General features: G+C 48.4%; 1 protein-coding gene across 7 annotated transcripts in view; it reads right to left on the reverse strand.

Moving 5' to 3' along the window:
- The window catches only part of FANCA (FA complementation group A), a 152,757-nt gene that overhangs the window by 91,084 nt on the left and 38,018 nt on the right, over nucleotides 1-23,655 (reverse strand). For all 7 annotated transcript variants that reach the window (XM_078865653.1, XM_078865652.1, XM_078865650.1 and 4 more), the window contains 6 exons: nucleotides 23,375-23,487; nucleotides 19,012-19,088; nucleotides 16,967-17,108; nucleotides 12,768-12,901; nucleotides 4,365-4,475; nucleotides 2,228-2,323 (listed from right to left, as the gene is read on the reverse strand). In XM_078865653.1, the coding sequence (XP_078721779.1) occupies nucleotides 2,228-2,323; nucleotides 4,365-4,475; nucleotides 12,768-12,901; nucleotides 16,967-17,108; nucleotides 19,012-19,088; nucleotides 23,375-23,487 (673 nt within the window). The remainder of the gene's footprint in view (nucleotides 1-2,227; nucleotides 2,324-4,364; nucleotides 4,476-12,767; nucleotides 12,902-16,966; nucleotides 17,109-19,011; nucleotides 19,089-23,374; nucleotides 23,488-23,655) is intronic.

Below are 23,655 nucleotides of genomic sequence, written 5' to 3' on the forward strand. Positions count from 1 at the left end.
TGGGTGTGAGTGTGCAGGGTGACACTGTGAGTGGCTGGGTGTGAGTGTGCAGGGTGACATTGAGCGGCTGGGTGGGAGTGTGCAGGGTGACACTGTGAGTGGCTGGGTGTGAGTGTGCAGGGTGACACTGTGAGTGGCTGGGTGTGAGTGTGCAGGGTGACACTGTGAGTGGCTGGGTGTGAGTGTGCAGGGTGGTGATGTGAGTGGCTGGGTGTGAGTGTGCAGGGTGACACTGTGAGTGGCTGGGTGTGAGTGTGCAGGGTGACACTGTGAGTGGCTGGGTGTGAGTGTGCAGGGTGGTGATGCGAGTGGCTGGGTGTGAGTGTGCAGGGTGACACTGTGAGTGGCTGGGTGTGAGTGTGCAGGCTGACACTGTGAGTGGCTGGGTGTGAGTGTGCAGGGTGGTGATGTGAGTGGCTGGGTGTGAGTGTGCAGGGTGGTGATATGAGTGGCTGGGTGTGAGTGTGCAGGGTGATACTGTGAGTGGCTGGGTGTGAGTGTGCAGGGTGACACTGTGAGTGGCTGGGTGTGAGTGTGCAGGGTGACACTGTGAGTGGCTGGGTGTGAGTGTGCAGGGTGGTGATGTGAGTGGCTGGGTGTGAGTGTGCAGGGTGATACTGTGAGTGGCTGGGTGTGAGTGTGCAGGGTGACACTGTGAGTGGTTGGGTGTGAGTGTGCAGGGTGGTGATGTGAGTGGCTGGGTGTGAGTGTGCAGGGTGACACTGTGAGTGGCTGGGTGAGAGTGTGCAGGGTGACACTGAGTGGCTGGGTGTGAGTGTGCAGGGTGACACTGAGTGGCTGGGTGTGAGTGTGCAGGGTGACACTGTGAGTGGCTGGGTGTGAGTGTGCAGGGTGACACTGAGTGGCTGGGTGTGAGTGTGCAGGGTGACACTGTGAGTGGCTGGGTGTGAGTGTGCAGGGTGACACTGTGAGTGGCTGGGTGTGAGTGTGCAGGGTGGTGATGTGAGTGGCTGGGTGTGAGTGTGCAGGCTGGTGATGTGAGTGGCTGGGTGTGAGTGTGCAGGGTGACACTGTGAGTGGCTGGGTGTGAGTGTGCAGGCTGACACTGTGAGTGGCTGGGTGTGAGTGTGCAGGGTGGTGATGTGAGTGGCTGGGTGTGAGTGTGCAGGGTGGTGATGTGAGTGGCTGGGTGTGAGTGTGCAGGGTGACGCTGTGAGTGGCTGGGTGTGAGTGTGCAGGGTGACACTGAGTGGCTGGGTGTGAGTGTGCAGGGTGGTGATGTGAGTGGCTGGGTGTGAGTGTGCAGGCTGGTGATGTGAGTGGCTGGGTGTGAGTGTGCAGGGTGACACTGTGAGTGGCTGGGTGTGAGTGTGCAGGCTGACACTGTGAGTGGCTGGGTGTGAGTGTGCAGGGTGGTGATGTGAGTGGCTGGGTGTGAGTGTGCAGGGTGGTGATGTGAGTGGCTGGGTGTGAGTGTGCAGGGTGACGCTGTGAGTGGCTGGGTGTGAGTGTGCAGGGTGACACTGAGTGGCTGGGTGTGAGTGTGCAGGGTGACAATGTGAGTGGCTGGGTGTGAGTGTGCAGGGTGGTGATGTGAGTGGCTGGGTGTGAGTGTGCAGGGTGATACTGTGAGTGGCTGGGTGTGAGTGTGCAGGGTGACAATGTGAGTGGCTGGGTGTGAGTGTGCAGGGTGGTGATGTGAGTAGCTGGGTGAGTGTGCAGGGTGACACTGTGAGTGGCTGGGTGTGAGTGTGCAGGGTGACACTGAGTGGCTGGGTGTGAGTGTGCAGGGTGACACTGAGTGGCTGGGTGTGAGTGTGCAGGGTGACACTGTGAGTGGCTGGGTGTGAGTGTGCAGGGTGACACTGTGAGTGGCTGGGTGTGAGTGTGCAGGGTGGTGATGTGAGTGGGTGTGAGTGTGCAGGGTGACACTGAGTGGCTGGGTGTGAGTGTGCAGGGTGACGCTGCGAGTGGCTGGGTGTGAGTGTGCAGGGTGACGCTGTGAGTGGCTGGGTGTGAGTGTGCAGGGTGGTGATGTGAGTGGCTGGGTGTGAGTGTGCAGGGTGACACTGAATGGCTGGGTGTGAGTGTGCAGGGTGACACTGTGAGTGTGCAGGGTGACACTGAGTGGCTGGGTGTGAGTGTGCAGGGTGACACTGAGTGGCTGGGTGTGAGTGTGCAGGGTGGTGATGTGAGTAGTCGCCACGAGGTGAGTGAAGAACCCCAAAAACGCGAACGTGCACACGGGACACCGAGTTTCTCACACCTTGAGGTCGACAAGCCTGGTCCTCGCCAGGGACACGTATTCCATCAGCGCAGCGCGTTGCTTCAGCTCCACAAACGGGGGGTTTAGGATGTGAATCTTCCCACGAGAAGGAGGAAAAACAACAATCACGGCACTGCATAGTGTGGCTTAGCGAAGAGCAATTCAGAGATCAATATCCCTCGTGTGAATTGCTGCTGCTGCCACCGCCGCCGCTGCTGTGCCTCCCATTGAATTTGCAAAGTGGTTTACAATGCGCACATTGACTAAGGATGATGTGCTCCACAGCTCGCTGTGCACAGGAGGGTTTGGTCAGTTTCTCCGCTGTCATGTTCCCGGCTTCCTTTCCAACTCCTGGAGGCGCCAGGCGACGAGATGATGGGGTGTGCATATTCGGCCAGGTCACATGCTCAACTGTTCTCGGGAAGCTTGGCACACCACGTGGGTTTCAGTGGTGGGATCGGATGCAAGCCGCATGTTCTTAGCAAACAATAGTTTGAAGCACGGAAACAAAAAAACACTTTTACCACCGCCATCATCAGCCGTGAACACGACCTCGTGACAGAGAAACGTACAGCAGGATGACGTTTCAGTCAAGAGCTCTTCTCTGATATTTAGAAAGCAAGGGGCAGCCAGAACAGACTTGATTCACCCTCAACAGTGAAACAAATACCGAGGCTCGTCATCCTAACCGCTACAATTTTGTAATCTGCGATTCCCCTTGCGAGCCGCACAATAGCGTCTTGCTATTACCCGTGGCTCTGTGAAAAGCAAAGAGTGCCATTGCCCAGATTCTCCACAGACCATAGATCCTGTTACCTGCAGGATATCATGATGGAATCACTGCCATGTGACACTACTATCTATAAAACATATCGGTAATAAGAGGTCTCCCTTTTTATCAATTTCATTTGCACCATAACAGCCGGCATTTAACCTGTTTCAACTCTAACCTGCTAGGATAGTCGCATTTTCACCAACTCTTTTGAGTTGATGATCTATAAAACATTGCCACACACCCATCATCAATAAATGCTTCTGTTGCGATGGGTTTTCTCATCATTTACAGATTTAAAACTAATGCCCGGCCCACGCTGATCAATGGTCTCGGTAATGGTGAGCCAATGGATCAGCACGTGGCGTCAAAGCTTCCCCAGCATTCGTGTGCAGACAACTCGGAGAGGTGGCCCATTGGGTGGCGCATTCGCCACTTGTCGCAGAGCTTCTCGGGTTGAATCCCGGCGGCCACCCTGGTTGCATACGATGAATTCACCTTAAATGCACTCCGTCTGTTTCACACTGAATGTCATAGATACCCTGACATTCTATTTTTGTTTATTTTACCAGGTAAGGGCAATTGAGCTATGTAGCTCTTTTTCAGAAGTGCCCTGATGATAGCTCAACAAAGTGGCACATCACATGGAAATGTAATGCCGCCAAATACTTTTAAGCGCACGGAGAAAAATCCACGTGACCACGGGGAGAGACACATGCAAACTACAAATATACAACAGGCATCAAGGTTCGGGATGGAACCCACGACCTCCTGCATACCAGGCGAGGGAGTTAACATCTAACCACCACGGTGCTCCGAATTGGCCATTAGAAACAAATTGGCCATTGTGCCAAGCATCATGGTTAAAATTGCCAATTTCGAAAAAATTCCCTGCAAATGACTCAATTGGGATTACGCATGGACATCATTGCCCTCCACTGACAGCCTCACGTCCACCTTCAGACCAGTGCCAAGTCACCTCGTTGTGCCACATCGGGACAGCTGCCACTGGTGGGGGGGGGGCTTTGAATGTTTACGAGCCGAGATGTAAGTAGCTTCGAGAGGCATTTAAGGCAATACCCTATGAACATAAAGACTGTTATACATAAGAGGTTTTTTAAATTAAATCCTGTAAATAGAAATGCGTCGTTAAACTCGCCACCACCCGACAAAGCCAATTACGAAGGTTTGTCATGTAAACAAAACATGCCAATTCGTTACTAGTTCAGCACACCCGTGAGTTAGAGAATAAACCCACAACATTTACAATTCGAGTACCGGTAATAATAACCAACCTAATCAGGCCTACGTGTTAAACTGACAGAATATTGTTTGTGATTATTGTGACCCCTCTGCTCGACTCACCTTGAGGTAGTGCGGAGGCTCAAATGGCACCAGCTCCGACAGGAACTTGAGGAGGAACAGCAGCGACTTCTTGCTGCCCACGTGGAACCCCTTGGCGTCACCGAAAGAGCTCTGGAGACAGCAACGCCCGAGCGAGAATCAAATCCCTGACGACGCTGCATTCACAGATGGCTCCCAGCGGCGCCCACCGGCCACAACAAGTAAACTCCTCCGCACGCAGCCATCGAGCATCTCCAGCGACTGGGATCCAGCTTGGGGCAATGGGGGGTGATCTTAACCCCCCGACCCCCGCCGCCTTGGAACCCCAAAACGTGGCATTGTATTAATATTTACCAGAGAACATGTGTTTTTGTTAATAATGCAGGGCCCTATTAATTGAAATGTCATGAGCGCAGAGGTCTGACTCTGCCCGTGTGGCTCACTCAGAGAAGCCGCGAGTGCTGCACACAGCTCGGAGTTAAAACCCTGGGACGCTTTGCAAAGGAAGGGAAATTATTGCACGGGTGAAACGCCACCACCATGAACGCTCCGCCACCACCAGACAAATAATCTTTTATTTTTTAAAAATCGCTAACGTCTCACCTCTGATATGTTGTCGTCATCTACCATAATCAATCCACTGCTGGATGAAGGCCTCAACTAGGCTGCTGCCACCACTACGAATGTAATAAGTCACCAAGCACCGATACATGGAGCTGATTTTATTTCTCCATCTCCTCACTGCACTGCCTCTCAGATCCATTGCATCGTTATTCTTGACCACCGGCCATTGTCCATTCGTACGACGCGTCCCACCCGAACCAACACATCTTTCTTTCCTGTTAGAATGAGATTATGAATCTGCGTATGGTCACTAATCAATCCATCATGAGTTCCATTCTCCATCTCTCCGTGTAAATGCAAGTATGCTAAACTAATTATGTCAGGATATGAAAAGGCCGGGGAGACTTATTCATGGTATGTAGACACGTATCGCGAACGTCCACGTGCATTAAAAAAACATGAAATGTTTATCTCGTGCGTCCGAAACCCAATGTGTGCCTGTAGATTCCGTGTCAGACTGGGGAACAACTGATTCTCAAGAGGAAAAAAATAAGCAGACAACAAGCCTCCCTCACATAGATTTCGGTCCACATAAAATAAAGAGCATTTTCTACACATCCCATCAGTCACACAGCCCCCAGCATTGCTTCGACATAAACAAACTCTGCATCGTTTTTGACCTCAGCAGGATTGGTTCGATATGAAAAATAATAAAACCTCTATTTTATAAAGCGCCTTTCATATTGAAACATCTCAAAGCCCTCTACATCAAAAATAAACGACACACAAGTATAGATAAAATATAAGCAAAATAGAAATCTAAAATTCTAGATTTGAAGCTTTCGTGACTGCAAGGAATCATATTCTTAGGTTTTTTCGGTAAAGTCCCGTAGGTAAAACATCAAAATTAATGAAAATAAAATAAAATAAAAACAAAAATCACGACGTTTCGGAGGCAAGACAAGTCTCCGTCATCAGGTGGGACCGTCACAGCCGAATTAGCTGCATCAAGTGAGGCAATGATTCAAGAAGTAATCCCTTATAAGCAAGTTGAAGGGGGGAGGAGAGGGGGGGGGAGCTCATCAGAATGTGGTAGCCAATGAATGGAACGTATCGGGAGGGAGGGGGGCGGGGCTCAAAGACAGCACGGAGTACTAAGTACAACGCATCGGGAGGGGGGGGGAGCGGGGCCAAAACAATGGACGACGGCTTGGACGCGGTTGCTGCTGCACACGCCAACACAATGGACAGAGAGGGGGGAGGGGGAGGTCTGATACACATGATAGACAAAAGAACGAAAATGCCCATGTTTATACCAATGCTTGCTGAACAATGAAGAGAGCACTGCCAAAAAATAACTGGGGATGTTAACACTCGGTAAAGTAAAGTAAAATAGTGCCTGTCAGATAAGATGGTCCAAAAAAGTGTAATTAAGTCTTTTTTGCGTGGTTGATAACATCTTTCCAATGATTACTAAGTTTGTACCCATCATCACGGTTGAAATTATGTCTGTGTTTGTATATTTGTATGGCTTCGTGTACAAACCTTTGATGGTAGCCGGGAGGTTTGCAGAGAACCTTGGTCTCGGAAAAGACAATTTCATGAGAGCCCACCGAGTTGTAGCAATGATCAGCAACGGCAGAAGAATCAGTTCTGCCGTGTTTCAGATCTGACTTGTGCTCGCGGACACGATCAGAAACATGACGTTTCGTTTCTCCAATGTAGCAATCACCACAAATGCAACTCAATTTGTAGACTCCAGGATACTGTAAGTCAGGAACGACATCCTTCACAGATGGAATCAGATCACGGATTTTATGCACTGTACTGAATCGGACTTGGATCTTATGTTTGTTTAGAATTTTGGAGATCTTTTTGGTCACGCCTGCTATGTATGGTAACGTGATGGTTTTGGTCGGAGTTTCAAGTGGCTGTTTCTGTGTGGTGGGAGAGACAGCTTGGCGGATAGTACGGTCAGAGTATCCGTTCATCCTGAGGGCCCGATGTACATGTCTTAATTCACCGGTCAGGTGGTGTTTGTCAGAAATGCCATGGGCTCTGTGGTATAGCGTTTTGATGAGAGAATTCTTTTGAGATGGGTGGTGGTGGGAATCCGGTTTCAAGTAGGAATCTGTGGGTGGCTTTCCTGTAGACAGAATGTCCCAAGGATCCGTCAGGCCTCCTCTCAAACAGAATATCCAAGAATGGTAGTTTACCGTCTTTCTCCACTTCCATGGTGAATCTGATGGATGGGTGTCTAGAATTGATGTGGTCCAAGAAGTGGTTCAATGCTGGGAGGCCATGTGGCCAGATGACGAAAGTGTCATCCACATACCTCTTTCACAGCGAAGGACGCAGGGTAGATGTCTGGATGGCGTCTGATTCAAACTTTTCCATGAACATGTTGGCTATAACTGGTGACAAAGGGGAGCCCATAGGGGTACCCTCATTCTGTTTGTAGAAGGTGCCATTCCAGGTAAAATAGGTGTTGGTGAGGCAATGCCTAACCAGCGCAGGTGCATCAGAATTCAATCCATGTTGGACTAAGTCCTCAATTATTGTTAGGGTGTCCGGTACTGGGACTTTGGTAAACAAAGATACTACATCAAAGCTGACGAGGATGTCATCAGGAGATAGTACCATGTCCTTAACCATAGAGACTAATTGGGTTGAGTTGAGTACTGCCGAAGAGGTCTTGCCTGTGAAAGGGAGCAGAGTATCTGATAGAAAACGGGCTAGTTTGTACGTAGGAGAGTTTATCGTCGACACAATGGGTCGTAGCGGGGTGCCTTCCTTATGGATTTTGGGAAGACCATAGACCGTGATTAATCAGAGTAACATCCCAATTTCTGACACTCTAAAAACGGTACTGGCCAAAGGACTAAATTTCGCCGTCACCCCTAAATATATACCAGTAGAGGATATGATTTCTCAGATTGATGTAGCCCTCAGAGGCATAGGACACATCCATGCGGATGTAGCAAGAGCTGAAATAGCTACTATTCTTAAGAATGTTAAGAAACCCACTAGTAACATCAGCAAAAACGAACGCTCTGAACTCGCGGACCTAAAAAAGAGAGATGATATAGTCATCCTCTCGGCAGACAAGGGCAATGCCACGGTCATCATGGATAAAGATTCATACAACAACAAAATCCTTCTTAATGATGGGAGTTACTCCAAAATTAAAAACGATCCCACTAAAAGCCTAACGACGAAAACCAACAGTATCATCACGAGTTCGACTTCCCTAATCGAGCCAAGCAAACGTCCCTCTCTAAAACCATCGGCGGCAAGACCTCCCAGACTCTATGGTCTTCCCAAAATCCATAAGGAAGGCACCCCGCTACGACCCATTGTGTCGACGATAAACTCTCCTACGTACAAACTAGCCCGTTTTCTATCAGGTACTCTGCTCCCTTTCACAGGCAAGACCTCTTCGGCAGTACTCAACTCAACCCAATTAGTCTCTATGGTTAAGGACATGGTACTATCTCCTGATGACATCCTCGTCAGCTTTGATGTAGTATCTTTGTTTACCAAAGTCCCAGTACCGGACACCCTAACAATAATTGAGGACTTAGTCCAACATGGATTGAATTCTGATGCACCTGCGCCGGTTAGGCATTGCCTCACCAACACCTATTTTACCTGGAATGGCACCTTCTACAAACAGAATGAGGGTACCCCTATGGGCTCCCCTTTGTCACCAGTTATAGCCAACATGTTCATGGAAAAGTTTGAATCAGACGCCATCCAGACATCTACCCTGCGTCCTTCCCTGTGGAAGAGGTATGTGGATGACACTTTCGTCATCTGGCCACATGGCCTCCCAGCATTGAACCACTTCTTGGACCACATCAATTCTAGACACCCATCCATCAGATTCACCATGGAAGTGGAGAAACACGGTAAACTACCATTCTTGGATATTCTGTTTGAGAGGAGGCCTGACGGATCCTTGGGACATTCTGTCTACAGGAAAGCCACCCACACAGATTCCTACTTGAAACCGGATTCCCACCACCACCCATCTCAAAAGAATTATCTCATCAAAACGCTATACCACAGAGCCCATGGCATTTCTGACAAACACCACCTGACCGGTGAATTAAGACATGTACATCGGGCCCTCAGGATGAACGGATACTCTGACCGTACTATCCGCCAAGCTGTCTCTCCCACCACACAGAAACAGCCACTTGAAACTCCGACCAAAACCATCACGTTACCATACATAGCAGGCGTGACCAAAAAGATCTCCAAAATTCTAAACAAACATAAGATCCAAGTCCGATTCAGTACAGTGCATAAAATCCGTGATCTGATTCCATCTGTGAAGGATGTCGTTCCTGACTTACAGTATCCTGGAGTCTACAAATTGAGTTGCATTTGTGGTGATTGCTACATTGGAGAAACGAAACGTCATGTTTCTGATCGTGTCCGCGAGCACAAGTCAGATCTGAAACACGGCAGAACTGATTCTTCTGCCGTTGCCGATCATTGCTACAACTCGGTGGGCTCTCATGAAATTGTCTTTTCCGAGACCAAGGTTCTCTGCAAACCTCCCGGCTACCATCAAAGGTTTGTACACGAAGCCATACAAATATACAAACACAGACATAATTTCAACCGTGATGATGGGTACAAACTTAGTAATCATTGGAAAGATGTTATCAACCACGCAAAAAAGACTTAATTACACTTTTTTGGACCATCTTATCTGACAGGCACTATTTTACTTTACTTTACCGAGTGTTAACATCCCCAGTTATTTTTTGGCAGTGCTCTCTTCATTGTTCAGCCAGCATTGGTATAAACATGGGCATTTTCGTTCTTTTGTCTATCATGTGTATCAGACCTCCCCTCCCCCCTCTCTGTCCATTGTGTTGGCGTGTGCAGCAGCAACCGCGTCCAAGCCGTCGTCCATTGTTTTGGCCCCGCTCCCCCCCCCTCCCGATGCGTTGTACTTAGTACTCCGTGCTGTCTTTGAGCCCCGCCCCCCTCCCTCCCGATACGTTCCATTCATTGGCTACCACATTCTGATGAGCTCCCCCCCCTCTCCTCCCCCCTTCAACTTGCTTATAAGAGATTACTTCTTGAATCATTGCCTCACTTGATGCAGCTAATTCGGCTGTGACGGTCCCACCTGATGACGGAGACTTGTGTTGCCTCCGAAACGTCGTGATTTTTGTTTTTATTTTATTTTATTTTCATTAATTTTGATGTTTTACCTACGTGACTTTACCGAAAAAACCTAAGAAATAGAAATCTAAAAACAATATCAATGACGACACTCGAAATAAAAAAAAACTCTGAGAAAAGCGAATAATAATAATAATAAAGACTTACCCAGTAAGGCCCACAGAGCTATAAAGCTATTTTTAAGAACCGACGTCAGAAGCGCAAATGATCATTTAACAAAGAGGCTTATCACGTGGAATTTTCTAGCAGCCAAATACTGTAAATGCATGTTTATAAATGTGGAGGGAAAAACCAGGGGATCCGGAGAAAAATCCACACGACCACGGGGAGAGAAACACACAAACTCCAAATATACCACAGGCATCAGGGTCAGGATGAAACCCACGACCTCCTGTATACCAGGCGAGGTAGTTAACATCTCGCCGCCACAGGGCCCGCAATAACAAGAAATACAGAGTAATCAAATCAGACAACAAAACTGGTTTTCAAATCTTAAGTTACGGGAAAAATTCTGCACAAGTGGGTAAGTTTTAAGACGCAATAAAAAAAGTGAAACAGACTCAGAATCTGTCCTAGGAAGGGGGATTCCACAATCACGGAGCCTGGCTGCAGCAGGCTATATGTGTCTCCCATACAACATCAACACCACCACCACAGTCTTGTCTTTGTAATGATGAGTAGACCAGAATCAGCAGGTCTAAGTTTTCTCAGTGGTATATAAAAGTAGAGCAGATTGGCCAGAGGGAGCCAGTGCAGGGACAAAAGACTAGGAATCATATGTGGGCATACAATTTAGATCTGGTTAAAACCCAGGCTGCTGACTTTTAAATATTTTTTTATCTATTTAAATCCCTTTTTAGAAATGCCAGCAAGCAAGGCATTACAGTAATCCAACCTATATGAAAAAAAGTCAAGAACCAGCTTCTCAGCATCAGGAATGGACAGCATAGGTCTTAGTCGAGGTATGTTGGTAATTTTCAGTCGATCATCGATCACATTCCTGCGGAGAGAGCTGGTAGGAACGTTGGGTTGCTTGGTCAATGGCCAGGGTCAACGGCGGCGTGGTGTATTCCGAAAATATGCCCGACTGTGAGGGTGGGCACAAGCCAGCGTGAGTAATTTAAACGTTGAGTTTTATAAGGGAACCAAGGCATGACCAGCGCCTCCCCACCCAGCCCCACCCCTCCCACCCAGCCACACCCAGCTCCACCCTCCCCACCCAGCCCTTCCCTCCCCACCCTCCCCACCCAGCCCCTCCCCACCCATTTTTGGATGCACGAGGGACAGACACAATAATCCCCTGTGGGCTGGTGGAAACAGGTGGTTCCTTACCAGTATTATCCAGTGGCTTAGGAGGGAAGGGGGCGCCAGATTTAAAAAAACGCCGGAAAATCACAATTATTTAAATTAACTAATTTTTGCATATTCTTGCATAACATTATGTTTTTAGGTGTTGTGTATGTTTTTTTAGTATTTTAAATTTGTTTACGATATGACATTGGCCTGAATAAAACTCTTTTTTTCAAATATCCTCCTGTAGAAAGTTACCATATTTACTGCACTGTACTTACCACTCCAATATCGAAGACTCTGCATGGGGTGATGTAATATTCATTGTTCTGTGATGTCTGTTTATTGCTCGCTAACGCAATCGAACGCGTTGCTTTCATAGTGACATAGAAATCGGTCACTTAGCAGCACAGCGCTGGCTGCTGGCAGGGAAGGGGGTCTACAGCTACAGCAGCCCTGACTGACAGCAGGTCACGTGATAGACCAGAGAGGGATGTAGGGGAAAGGTCACGGAAGGGGCACATCAAGAACCCGCTAGTAGGTTCCAGAAGGGGGCGTGGCCTGGGCGGAGCCAGGCCACGCTGACAGTGCAAGAGGGGCCCCGGGAGGGGACCTCGGGGCTGTTGTGTGGAGTGGGATCCCGTCGTGCTGCTGGAGTCTTCGCCTCAGTCTCCATCTTCACCGTCTCGGCGTCGCCAGTCAGCCAGTCAGGCAGTCTACCAGCTGTCCTGACTGGGAACCGTAGTTACCCAGTGTGAACTGTTAAGGCCGTTTAATAAACAGAGTGTCTCCTACTCTTAGTGTCTCTGAGTCAGTCACTACACTTTGAAGGAGGAGCCTACTTGTACGTATGCTCTTGGTTTAGAAAAACCATGTGTTTGACGATTGCCAGACTGATGCAGCCTTTACTCCGACGCTCTGGCGAACCCCGAATTCCACATACTTTTCACCGGATCGCACTGTATATTTTCTCTTGACTTAAAGCTTTCGTGACTGCAGGAATTCATTCGGTAAAGTCACGTAGATACCTGAAGATGATTGCTTGTGTTGCGATCGAAACGCCGTGATTTAAAAAAAAAATTCTATCTACGCGACTTTACCGAAAGACCCAAAGAATATGTATATTTTCTGTTATTATTAGTTATTAGTCACGAAAATTTAACAAGAGCAGTATTTTCATTGGTTAAGTTTTTGTATGTAGTGGATAATGTACTGTACATAATATTTGATACTGAAATCAAGAATAGCTACCTTTTGTTTGTCACGCACATGGTGCCGATTGCAGGACAAGTTACAGCCTTCGGAAAGGGTTTCCAGCGATCGCCAGACTGCACGCCGGATTCGCTGGATCAGCCCGGAACTCACCTGGAACCACCGCGTGTAGCTGGCTGACCCCCCAGCGTTACCCAGCGCTGCCTGGCGTGCCAGCAGCAGCGCCAGAACGAGGCTCTCCACCTCGTAGCTGCAGAACGCCTGCGTCAGCAGCCTCCGCAGCATGTCTGCAGGGTAGGAGCCGTAGGCACAGAGTTACGGGCTACAGTAGGGATCATTCTCTTACCGAGCGCCCCAAGAGGACTTTCAGGCAGTTTTGCCAAGCCGCACATTCCTTTTCTTCTTTTGTATGGCCTATGAAAGAACGATTAGACATTCAGTTGTTAAGTGATTTACCCATTCGGATTTGGTGGTAGGGTGACTCAGTGGAAACACTAGTGCCTCATGGCAAGTAGTATGTATGTTTTCCCCCTGTTTTCCAGAGTGTGAGTGTGTATGTGTGAGGTTGTGTGTGAAGGACACTGCTACTGGCCAGTTGGAGGCAGTGGCCCTCCAACAACAACGGAGGGCAGAGGAGCGATGCTCACAACAACGATCGGAGTGCCGGGCAGCTAAAATGCAGCAAGTTCGCACAATAGGGGGTACAACTGGTGCATCTGCCAGTCATCTCAGTTAGCCAACCGATGGCACCTGGATCTGCCCCGTGACCTCCTGTCAGCGAGCCTTCGACACTTCACGTGGCCTCAAAGTGCACCTGGCCTGGCACCGGCGCCGTGGTGACGTCACCGCCACTTAGTGGCAAATGGCGGGTATTGGTGTGTGTTAGTTTGAGTGCCTGTACGTCCCCCCCTGTTCTGTATGGATTTCCTACGAGTTATCTGGTTTCCGCCCATCGCATGTGCGTGCATTTAGCGATGGGAGGGTGTTTGGCCAACTGGTATTGGCCAAACATCCCAATGCTGAAAAATTACCCAGAAATTACTGAATTAAGAATGCACACTTGGCAGGACCCTCTTGAATCAGTCTTGAGAAACTCGTGGAGGCTTTTCTGGATAAACAAGTTGCAATATCAATCATAACCCACAGTACACGGTCTGCTTATATGCTTACCGCTTTGATTGAAATATTTTTCTCCCACCAAGTATATACAGTAAACCTTCTCTATCCACGAGGGTTATGTTCTTGAAAATGCTCTCGAATGCATAAACCGTGGTCAACAGGAAAAAAGGGCAACGTTCCTGGTACGAGTGAACATGGGGGGGGGGGGGGTAAATGTTTAATGTTTAATAATAATTACCACAAAAAATAATACTTTACAAAGAACAATGTTTTTTTTTATTACCTTTGATGATGGTAATTTGACGACGATGGAGATGGTAGTGATGAATTCAGGAGGATGACTCAACGAGAGATAAAGGTGTTTGATAACAACGCCACAGAGTTTGTTATCATTTTAGCACTCTGGGGGAGGGCTTGCTGAAACACACTTTCTCTGATTGCATTTTGTGTTCTTTTTGATGGACCTCACAGTCAACTCGTTTATACCAAAATGTATAAACGAGTCGACTTGTAGTACGTATAAAGTAAAAGTGCACACTGGCGAGTTCTGAGCGAGATGAGTGCGAGACTTGAGGACGAAGCGGGCAGCAGAGGGGGCGTGCCCAATCTTGGCGGCAGACCGTTTCAAATGTAGCAACAAGATCCTGCACCTCCCCGGTATGGGTGGTCTGTAGGCACTACGTACAACTCTTAAATACTGGAATCTGGCGGGTAGCGAATAGGGAATTGGTATACATTTAGTAACTCGCGAATCCAGAACTCGAGCATAGTGATGGCTTTTTTATTAGTATTTTTGTATTATTGGGTGCAATTGTGAACAGACATATCAGACATTAAGTACATCTAATCGGCATAACCACTGGTTCACTCCAGGTCAAAGACTCAGTCCTACACGGCGTGTGGTAAAGTGAAGAGATGTCTTGGCTTTGTTTCTGGTAGCAATTGAGAGTAGGGTTCAATGGTTACTGACCCTTCACCCCCAGGCACACTTGAGCAGTATGGTGGACGTATAACACGATACGTGACCTGATCTGAAAGCATCCGAAGACTCGTAACAGATCGTGCTCAGGAATGAGCCACTCGGTCAGTGCCGGATTAAGCTAGTGCGGGGCCAGTAGCATATGTTATAAAGGGGCTATAAATTTACTACTATAATGAGCCAAGAATGTCTGTGTCCCGCGCGTGACGTCACTCCACATCGACCAGCCCTCCTCATTAATAATCATGAACAGGGGACGTCCTCCAAATGAACACCCCCCCTCTATTAATAATAATTAGCGGGTGACGTGATTCCACATGGGGGGGCGAGGCGCCTCCTCCTCCCTCCTCAGCGTCAACTTACAACCCTCACTACAAAGGCAGAACCCTCACGTCACGCGATCTCTGTAACACTGTTGAGACGTAGAAGTAAAAAGGACGTCATGATGAACAAGGGATTATAACCTTAAAATTAAATAAGTCTGTCACCGCGAACTTACAAATTACACACAAATTGATGCAATGAATATCACGTCGCGGTCTGCTTTTCGCTTGCAAGTTTCAGATTAACTGCAATACACCCGTCCTTGGACGGGCAAAAGGCTAGTTTAAAATAAACACGTAAACATTCAAACACAAATTTTTTACTTGCATAGTAAAGTAATTGTATTTTTTCATTTTCTATACAGCCAGATAATACGACAAATCGCTAACCTGAAACACCCAGTCATTTATAAAAGCTGTAGGCAGTATAGTACTATAGTAATAGAGCAAGTGCAGAGTCACTGAACCGGAATTGATAGCTCAAAAGCATTTAGCGCGGGGCCCTTGAAAGTGCGGGTCCCGTAGCATATGCTACTTTTGATACTAGGATAATCCAGCACTGCACTCGGTCAAGGGTGGGGGTGACCAGCGTGTTTGTTCTCTACCCCCACTACCCCTACTGTAGTCGCTGATGCTTTGGGGCAATGAACCTTCCTCATAGCTACACGTCGAAGGGTGTGCTACGAAGGAGGGCAATTCCCAAAATGTCACCCCAGATTTTTCCCTATGAAGGTAAATGTAATTCACGAATTATTTTTTTATTATTCTGGCTGGGGCATGCGATGACGACAGTGGTTAAATCAATCAGGAGGTGCACAGAGAATCCGCAGGCTCACAGACAAAAGACACAGGGATAAAGCCAGACAGGTGGCCGAAACATATGGCCACACATAGACAACGACGCTAAAAGAACCGAACAGTAAGATACACACACAGCCAGACAAGTCAACCCCGCTTGACATTGTGCCCTGTACAGGTGTCTCTCACACAATTACAAAACACACAGAAACACACAGGCTGGGCAAGAAGGCGATATGACCCAGAATTTTGAGGTTCAGGGTTCAGTCTCCTGGCTGTACCAAATGGGGTTTGACCAGGAGATGTCAGAGACGCCTCTCCCCCACCCCCGAAGCCTCCAGCACGAGCTTAGTGTGATCTTTTCTGGACGTTTTTTTGGTAATTTAGTTTGAATGTGGAGGGGTCACCAGCCCCCCCTCACACCCTTCCAGAGCCCCCGTTGGCCACTGTGGCGACTGCGAACACCACGAGGGGAATGGACGATTTATATCCCCCCCCCCCGTGGCATTGCTCACAGCCACCACAGCGTCACCAACCGGCAGGAACAGAGGTGGGGGTTGTTTTACCAGCTGAAGAAGACGAACACGCACGCAGATACACACACAGCTAACAAAACAGATAAAATTATAATTACAGAAACGTCCAGAAAGACAAATTGCCAGCCAGCCATAGAGACACAGACAACAAGACACAAAAAGAGAAAGACAAAGCCTTAACAGTCTGTTGCGGCAAAGGCTGTTAGCGAGCGCCTATGAAGGCTGGAATGGCACACAAGCGGGCGGGTGGCCAGCACCACTCAAGGCTGCCTTTGTCTCCCTAGTGGCGATGTTTAGACACCGTATCAGGTACTCATTTGAGGCCGAGTCGACCTTGGGGAGGCCCAGAACTAGTTCAGATAATCGTCACTGGTGTTAGCCGCGAGCGGGCATCGGACTCAGGTCGCCGGGTTCATAGCGCAGCGCGCTCACCGCTACACTCCCGCTTTCCACCACAAGACACATGCACACACTCACACAAACAACAAGACACACTCACACGCAACAAGACATGAACACAAACTCATACAGACAACAAGATAAACACAGACGCAGATGTACACAGAAAATAAGAAACAAATAGAGAGGTGTGCGTGCCTTGCAGCAGGACGTGGGCCTTTGGGAAGCACGCGAGCAGTGCGGAGACGCAGGACAACACGGCCGGCCAGTTCAACTCCTGTGTGCCCAGGATGCTCTCAAACTGAGATATCAGCTCCTCCACACCGAACGGCAGCATCAGCTATGGGAGCACAGGAACAGCACGCAGCCGCACAACGGTTATAGCGGAGTCACAGCACAGTCAGAGCAAAGACAAAGATCTCCCCCCATATTCTGGAAAGACTGTTGGGGCAAGTGCTGTTCGCGAGCATCTATGAAGACCAGAATGGCACACGAGGGGGTGGGTGGCCAGCACCACGCCCGACCGCCTTTGTCTCCCCAGTGGTGATGTTTACACACTACATCAGGTACTCATTCGAGGCCGAGTCGACCTAGGAGCAGCCCATGACCAGTTCAGGTAATCATCACTGGTGTTGGCCGTGGGCGGGAATCAAACTCAGGTCGCCGGGTTTGTAGCGCAGCGCGCTAACCAATACACTACCGCTCCCCAAAGTCACAGCACAGCACGCAGCATAGTGAGATATTCATGGCAGAGACACGCAGACTGGCTAAGAGACACATTAAGAGGCAAGCAGAAAGGCAGAGACAGAGACAGGTATAACCAAAACACGTAGTGGCCGAGAGACAGCCATGCAGACGAGTAGACAGATTGGACAAAAGACATAGGGACACACAGGCAGACAAGCAGACAGGCATGATGAAATGATAAACATGCAAGACAGACCGACTGACTGACACACACAGACTTATAGACAAACGTACGCACAAGGACAGACAAAACCTGCTGGCATACAGCGAGGGAGACACGCTCATAGAACAAAGACACACAGAGAGACTAGGTGTGGAGGTAATGAATGCCTGTAACCCAGTGACGTGGAGACAGCGTTGTTGGATTGTACCGAGGTCATGTACAAGAGATGCTAAGTCGCCATTGAGGGCAGTACAGAAAGTGGGTTGGTGACCAATTTGTGAGGAGTGTTTGTACTCCACACGATTCGGTTTTCTCTGGGGAAATTATTTTTTTCCTTCCACACATAGAACCGCACGTGAAGGAGGATTTTGTCTGATTGGCTCACAGTGACATCACATTTACCCCTCTGTTTAAGACCGAAGGAGGAGGATTAATCCATAATTCTGGCTGTCGCCTGATGAGGCCGGATGTAATTACCGTTGAAACGTCGTACTCGAATGGTCAATGTTGTGAGTTTACTCTCTAACACACAACTGGTGCGCTGGACAAGTAATTAATTGCCATGTTTTGTTTACGTGACAAACCTCACTATTTGGCTGTGTTAGGTAGTGAGAGGTTTAACGACACATTTATATTGACGCAATCTAACCCAAAAAACCTCTATTGTGGACACGTGAAGGACACGTGAAGGACACGTGAAGGACACGTGAAGGACACGTGAAGGACACGTGAAGGACACGTGAAGGAGATGCATCGCTACAGCAGTCCGGGTCCTCCCGTGTCCTCACAACACGGTGCTGCTTCCAAAACCATTTCCGGTTCCGTCAACAGATGACGAGTTCTTATTGCGACGCTTAATCCAGGAAACGTAAGGTTCTGACCCGACCCCTTACTGGACATCTGTGAAAAAGAGCTTTATAGCTCATCAGATTCCTCCAGTAGAAATAAATACATATTCTGAATCTGATATTCTGAAAACCTCACTGAGCCTCAAGACTTATTTTCAGGAGAATCCTACCAAACTTTCACAGTAGAGGGGCAAGGTTGCTGCTGTGTGTAATGCCAATTAAGTAATTTGTAAGGTCATTTTTCAGTCATAGGATGTTTAAAATGTGTTTTTTTTAAGTTACAGGAAGAAATCGGAGAACCCAGAAGAAACCCAGGCAGAACAGGAGGAGAACATATAAATTCCATATAGAAAGTAGCCCGAGACGGGAATCGAACCCAAACCACACCGAGGCAAATTATATGTATTTGCGGTATGGATGGCTCGGTGCAAAAGCATGTTAGAGGTTGAATGAAGAATGACCGATGAATAAACGTTCACACTTACCTGTCTATAAATATCAAAAAGAAACAGCGGCATCTTTGCAAAGCTCCACTCTGCCTGCCGAGACACAGCGTCGGCAACTGCACACAGAGCGCACGAAATACACACAGCCAACCACACACATACAGTCAACCACGCACACACACAGCCAACCACGCACACACCATCAACCAACCATACAGTCAACCACACATACACAGTCAACCACGCACACACCATCAACCAACCATACAGTCAACCACACACATACACAGTCAACCACGCACACACAGAGCCAACCATGCACACACACAGCCAACCACGCACACATACAGTCAACCATGCACACACACAGCTAACCACGCACACACAGAGCCAACCATGCACACACACAGCCAACCACGCACACATACAGTCAACCATGCACACACACAGCTAACCACGCACACATACAGTCAACCACGCACACACCATCAACCAACCATACAGTCAACCACACACATACACAGTCAACCACGCACACACAGAGCCAACCATGCACACACACAGCCAACCACACACATACAGTCAACCACGCACGCAGTCAACCACGCACACACAGTCAACCAACCATACACAGAGTCATGATAATGTGCACACCCAGCAAAGCCACAAACACATGCACACACTCGGCAATTGGTGCGTTTCCCCCGTGTGTGGATGAGTGTGCATTGACTTCTTCCTTCGTATGGGTGATTTAGATGCAGAGCAACAGCTACAATTTCATGTCCAGGTGGTTAAACCAGATATCCACGTCAGGAGTGAGCGGAGAGTATCGCTGTATTGTCTCCTTCGTATTTGTGGATCGGGCATTGCGTTGTTATATGTTGAATGGTCTGTTCTGGATGACCACAGTCGTAGACTGAAGAGTTTTTCACTTTCCATTTGTGCATCAGGTATCTGCATCTGCCATGGTTTGTGCAGTGCATGTGGTTTAGGGTTGACCATGAGCTTCGTGGAAAATCAAACCCAGAGATCACCTGCGTTGGGTCTTTCACAAGGTGTCTGTCTGCAACTTCTTTGAACTCCATTCAGCTCTCCAAACTTCATCGGGGTTGAACTCGGATTGTTGAAGCTCATGGGTCCAAAAGGGCTTACGTGACTTCAAGCGATGACGAGGGACGTTATGGAGGTCCTGATTAATTGGAAGACAACCGTTTTCCTCGATTCGTAGAACTTCCTGGAGGGTTGCAGTGTTGTGGTGGGGGGAGATTTGTGACAGCACGGGCAGCCAGAGTGTTGGGGTCGACTTGAGGGTTCCTGTATTACACCGCATTGCAGTGTTCAGCTTGGACATGAACAAGTCGCGCGTGACCACAGTACTCGGCTACAGGGCACAAAAGGTGCCCTCATTGATGTCCGTAGGCTCCCCAGCTTGTGCTTGCCAGTTTCTGAACCAGGTTGACCTTGTTATGGTCTTGACAGCTACCTTTTCAGGTAGTCGTGGAAGGTTCGCATATGGTCTAGCTTCACTCTGAAATAGGTTGGAGTGAGGTCGTGTTGCACAGTATTGCCGCAGGTCACTTTCAGAGTGTGCTTGGTGCTGCCTATTGTCAAGATTAAATCCTGTGACTGTTGTTTTGTGGGGATTTGGCTTGAGCCTCAATTTCTGGAAATATTCCCCCATGGTGGTTAGATCTTGGTTCAGAGTGGATCCGATGTTGTTGAAAGTGGCTGCTTGCGTTGCCAGGGCACGGTCATCCGCATAAACAAATTTGCATGACCCAGTTGGTGGCATGTCACTTGTGTAGACGTTGAAGATCGATGACGCGAGTACTGAACCTTGTGGCAATCCATTGTTGAGGAACCGGGGTGAGCTGTTATTTGTTGCCCATATAGACACGCAGTTGCCTATTGCTCATTATCATCTATATCAGGATTATTGTTTTGAGGCAGGGAATGGTCTTTGCGAGCTTCAACATCAAGCCCTTAATCCAGACTGTGCCGTAGGCCAATGATAAGTCAACAAAGGCTGCGCCGGTCTTGGATTTCTTCCGGAATCCAGCCTCGATGTGTGTCGCAAGGGCCAAAACTTGGTCACAGCAGCTGCATCCAGGCCAGAATCCCACTTGTTTTTCAAGGATCACCGACTCAATGAGGGGGCTGATTCTCTGAGGATGATGCATTCCAGGAGTTTAAATGTCATGCACATGAGTGATATCGGTCTATAGCTTCCTGGGTAGTTGGTTGACTTGCTGTGTTTAGGTATGGTAATGACCATCGCCTCCCGCCATGCTTTTGGGATGCATCCGGTTTTCATGGTTTTTGTGTACAGTTTTGCCAGCCATTGGAGTCCCCTAGTGTCTAAGTGATGGAGGAATTGTGGGGGGGATCGCATCTCGGCTGACAGCCTTGCCTTTCTTCATTGCACCCAGACCCTCCCTCGCTTCCTCTGTGCTAATGGTGGTGGAGTATTACGAAGAAATTGAGGCCATTGTCTGGTGTATTGGCAATGGATCTCTCACGTGATGTTTTTTTTGAGCTGTCCTTTTGTGTACTCCACTAGATTGGAGGCTATTGAGATTGGCAGGACTCTTGCAGTCCAGTATTCTGTTGGTTTAGCAGCACTCAGGCATCATACTAGAGCCCAGGCATGGTGGCTTGTGTTTGTGAAGTCCAGGCCTTCAAATAATTAATCCACCGCTGGTGCCTGGCTGAGTCTAAAGGCTTTCCAACCTGTGGGCTGCCTGATTGGTTGTACTGTCGGAGCAAGTCCTGGGTCTCTTTTGTCACGGGGAGTAAGTGGATTCTTTCCAGAAGCCTCGGGAATGCTCTTCGTGGCGGCTGCAGCAAGGAAGCAAATAAACGGTGATAGCATTCTGGTATTGTGGGAGATCGACTCTCCACTGTCTACCGTCTCCTTATAGTGGTCCCAGTCGGCTTTGACCAGGTTGCACCTTGGTAATCGTTGACACAATCACAAGGATTTCAATGCCAATATGGGCAATGACTGATGGGCCTATGTTGACTTCTGGGGAAGCTTGGGAGTATTTTGCAGGACGTGTGAAGTGTGCACCCACTTTGATCTTTGGAAACGATGGTGGTAATGTCAGGGTTGTAGTCGCATTGTCAGCGAGCAGAGTGGAAGGTTGCTTGCTGCTTGGGATCGAAAACCAGGTGCAGATCATCGGCGGAAATCCAGTCGGTGAGGTCTTTGCCGTCGGCCTGATCTACAACTGCATAGCCCCAGAGTATGCTGGGATTGATGCACTTGGGAGTGCTGGCCTTGGCCACTTTGAATTAGGGGCACTGTACACGTCAGTGAAATGCAGCTCTCCTATCTTGATGCTGGAGGTGTAGGTGGCTTCTTTTTCAGTTGGTGGGAAGGCATAGAACTCTGTGATGGTGTTCTTCATGTATATGTCCAAGCCTTATTACGGGTGGTAGTTGCTACGGTCGTGACGTTGTTATGCATGGATGATAAGCCACTTTGTTGAGCTATTATTTGTGGCCAGGTCGCTTCTAAAAAATAAGTGGATACCTCAGTGGGCTTTGCCTGGTAGGATGGGGATGGTTTAGTTTTATTTATATGTTTTCAGTAATTTGTTTATCTTTCTTGTACTTTGTACTACTATCGTGTTTTTGTTTTGTCTGTTGTAACGTTCTTACCCGCCCCTACTGGATAGCTGTGAAAAAGAGCTTCAAGCTCATCGGATGCCTCCAGTATTAATAAATATTGTCATTCTGAGACGTCTCGGAAGGGGTGGGGGCATACCCACACTTGACCCCACCGCACGCAACCTGTCAATCGTGACTGTGGGAGGGATTAAAGAAAATCCCGCACCAAAGGATGGAATTGAACCGGTGACTTCTGGATTTTTGCAAGTCCAATGTTGCTGACCATTACACCATCGCAGCTCCATTCATTTCTCAATTAACATGGGCGGACGCGTTGTGTTTATTGTGAGACGTTTCTAAAGGCGTGGCAAAACGGTGACCAGCGTCTTAGCGGTGCTTTTTATCAGGCATAAAAAAGCGATACTCACAACCGTGACCGACCTCATCGACGTACGCCGAATGAGGTGGCTACATTTAACATCAAAGCTCAAGACCTATTTGTTTGTTGTAGCCTTCTGATTTGACGCTGGCATCTTTTGATTATTTAACAATTTAATTAAATGTTTCCCTTCTCTTTATGTAATGTAATCATTCTACGAGTATTCTTTTGTCTTTGTAAATATTTGTTTAATCATCTTAACTTGGGTGATGTGGCCTTAATCTTTGTGGCACGAACGGCGCTCTACAAACGACGACGATGATGATTATTATAACTACAGTGAGCGGTCACTCGGTGAACCCGCTTGCAGCGTGCCGTGAACATCCACACGAAGCCCGGTGCACATAGAACCTTTGAGCCGGGGGTCGTGGCTGAGGAGGAGAGAGAGGTGGTGCGAGCAGAACGCGCGCAGTGCGGGGAGAGGCACGGAAGGACTCAGGGCGACGAGCTCCCAGGGGTTCAGCCTGGACACACAGGACACACGGCAGTGAGCGGCAGGGAGCAGAGATGACCACTCATAGGCAATCTCTCAAAGGCAACCTCACACAGACAGAATCCCTCTCTCAGACATAGATCAAATTCCCCATTATAGCCTCAAAAGACTTTTGACGCAGTTGCTGTGAGTACGTATG

Source organism: Lampetra fluviatilis, chromosome 20 (genome assembly GCF_964198595.1).
Source record: "Lampetra fluviatilis chromosome 20, kcLamFluv1.1, whole genome shotgun sequence".
Taxonomy (NCBI): Eukaryota; Metazoa; Chordata; class Hyperoartia; order Petromyzontiformes; family Petromyzontidae; genus Lampetra; species Lampetra fluviatilis.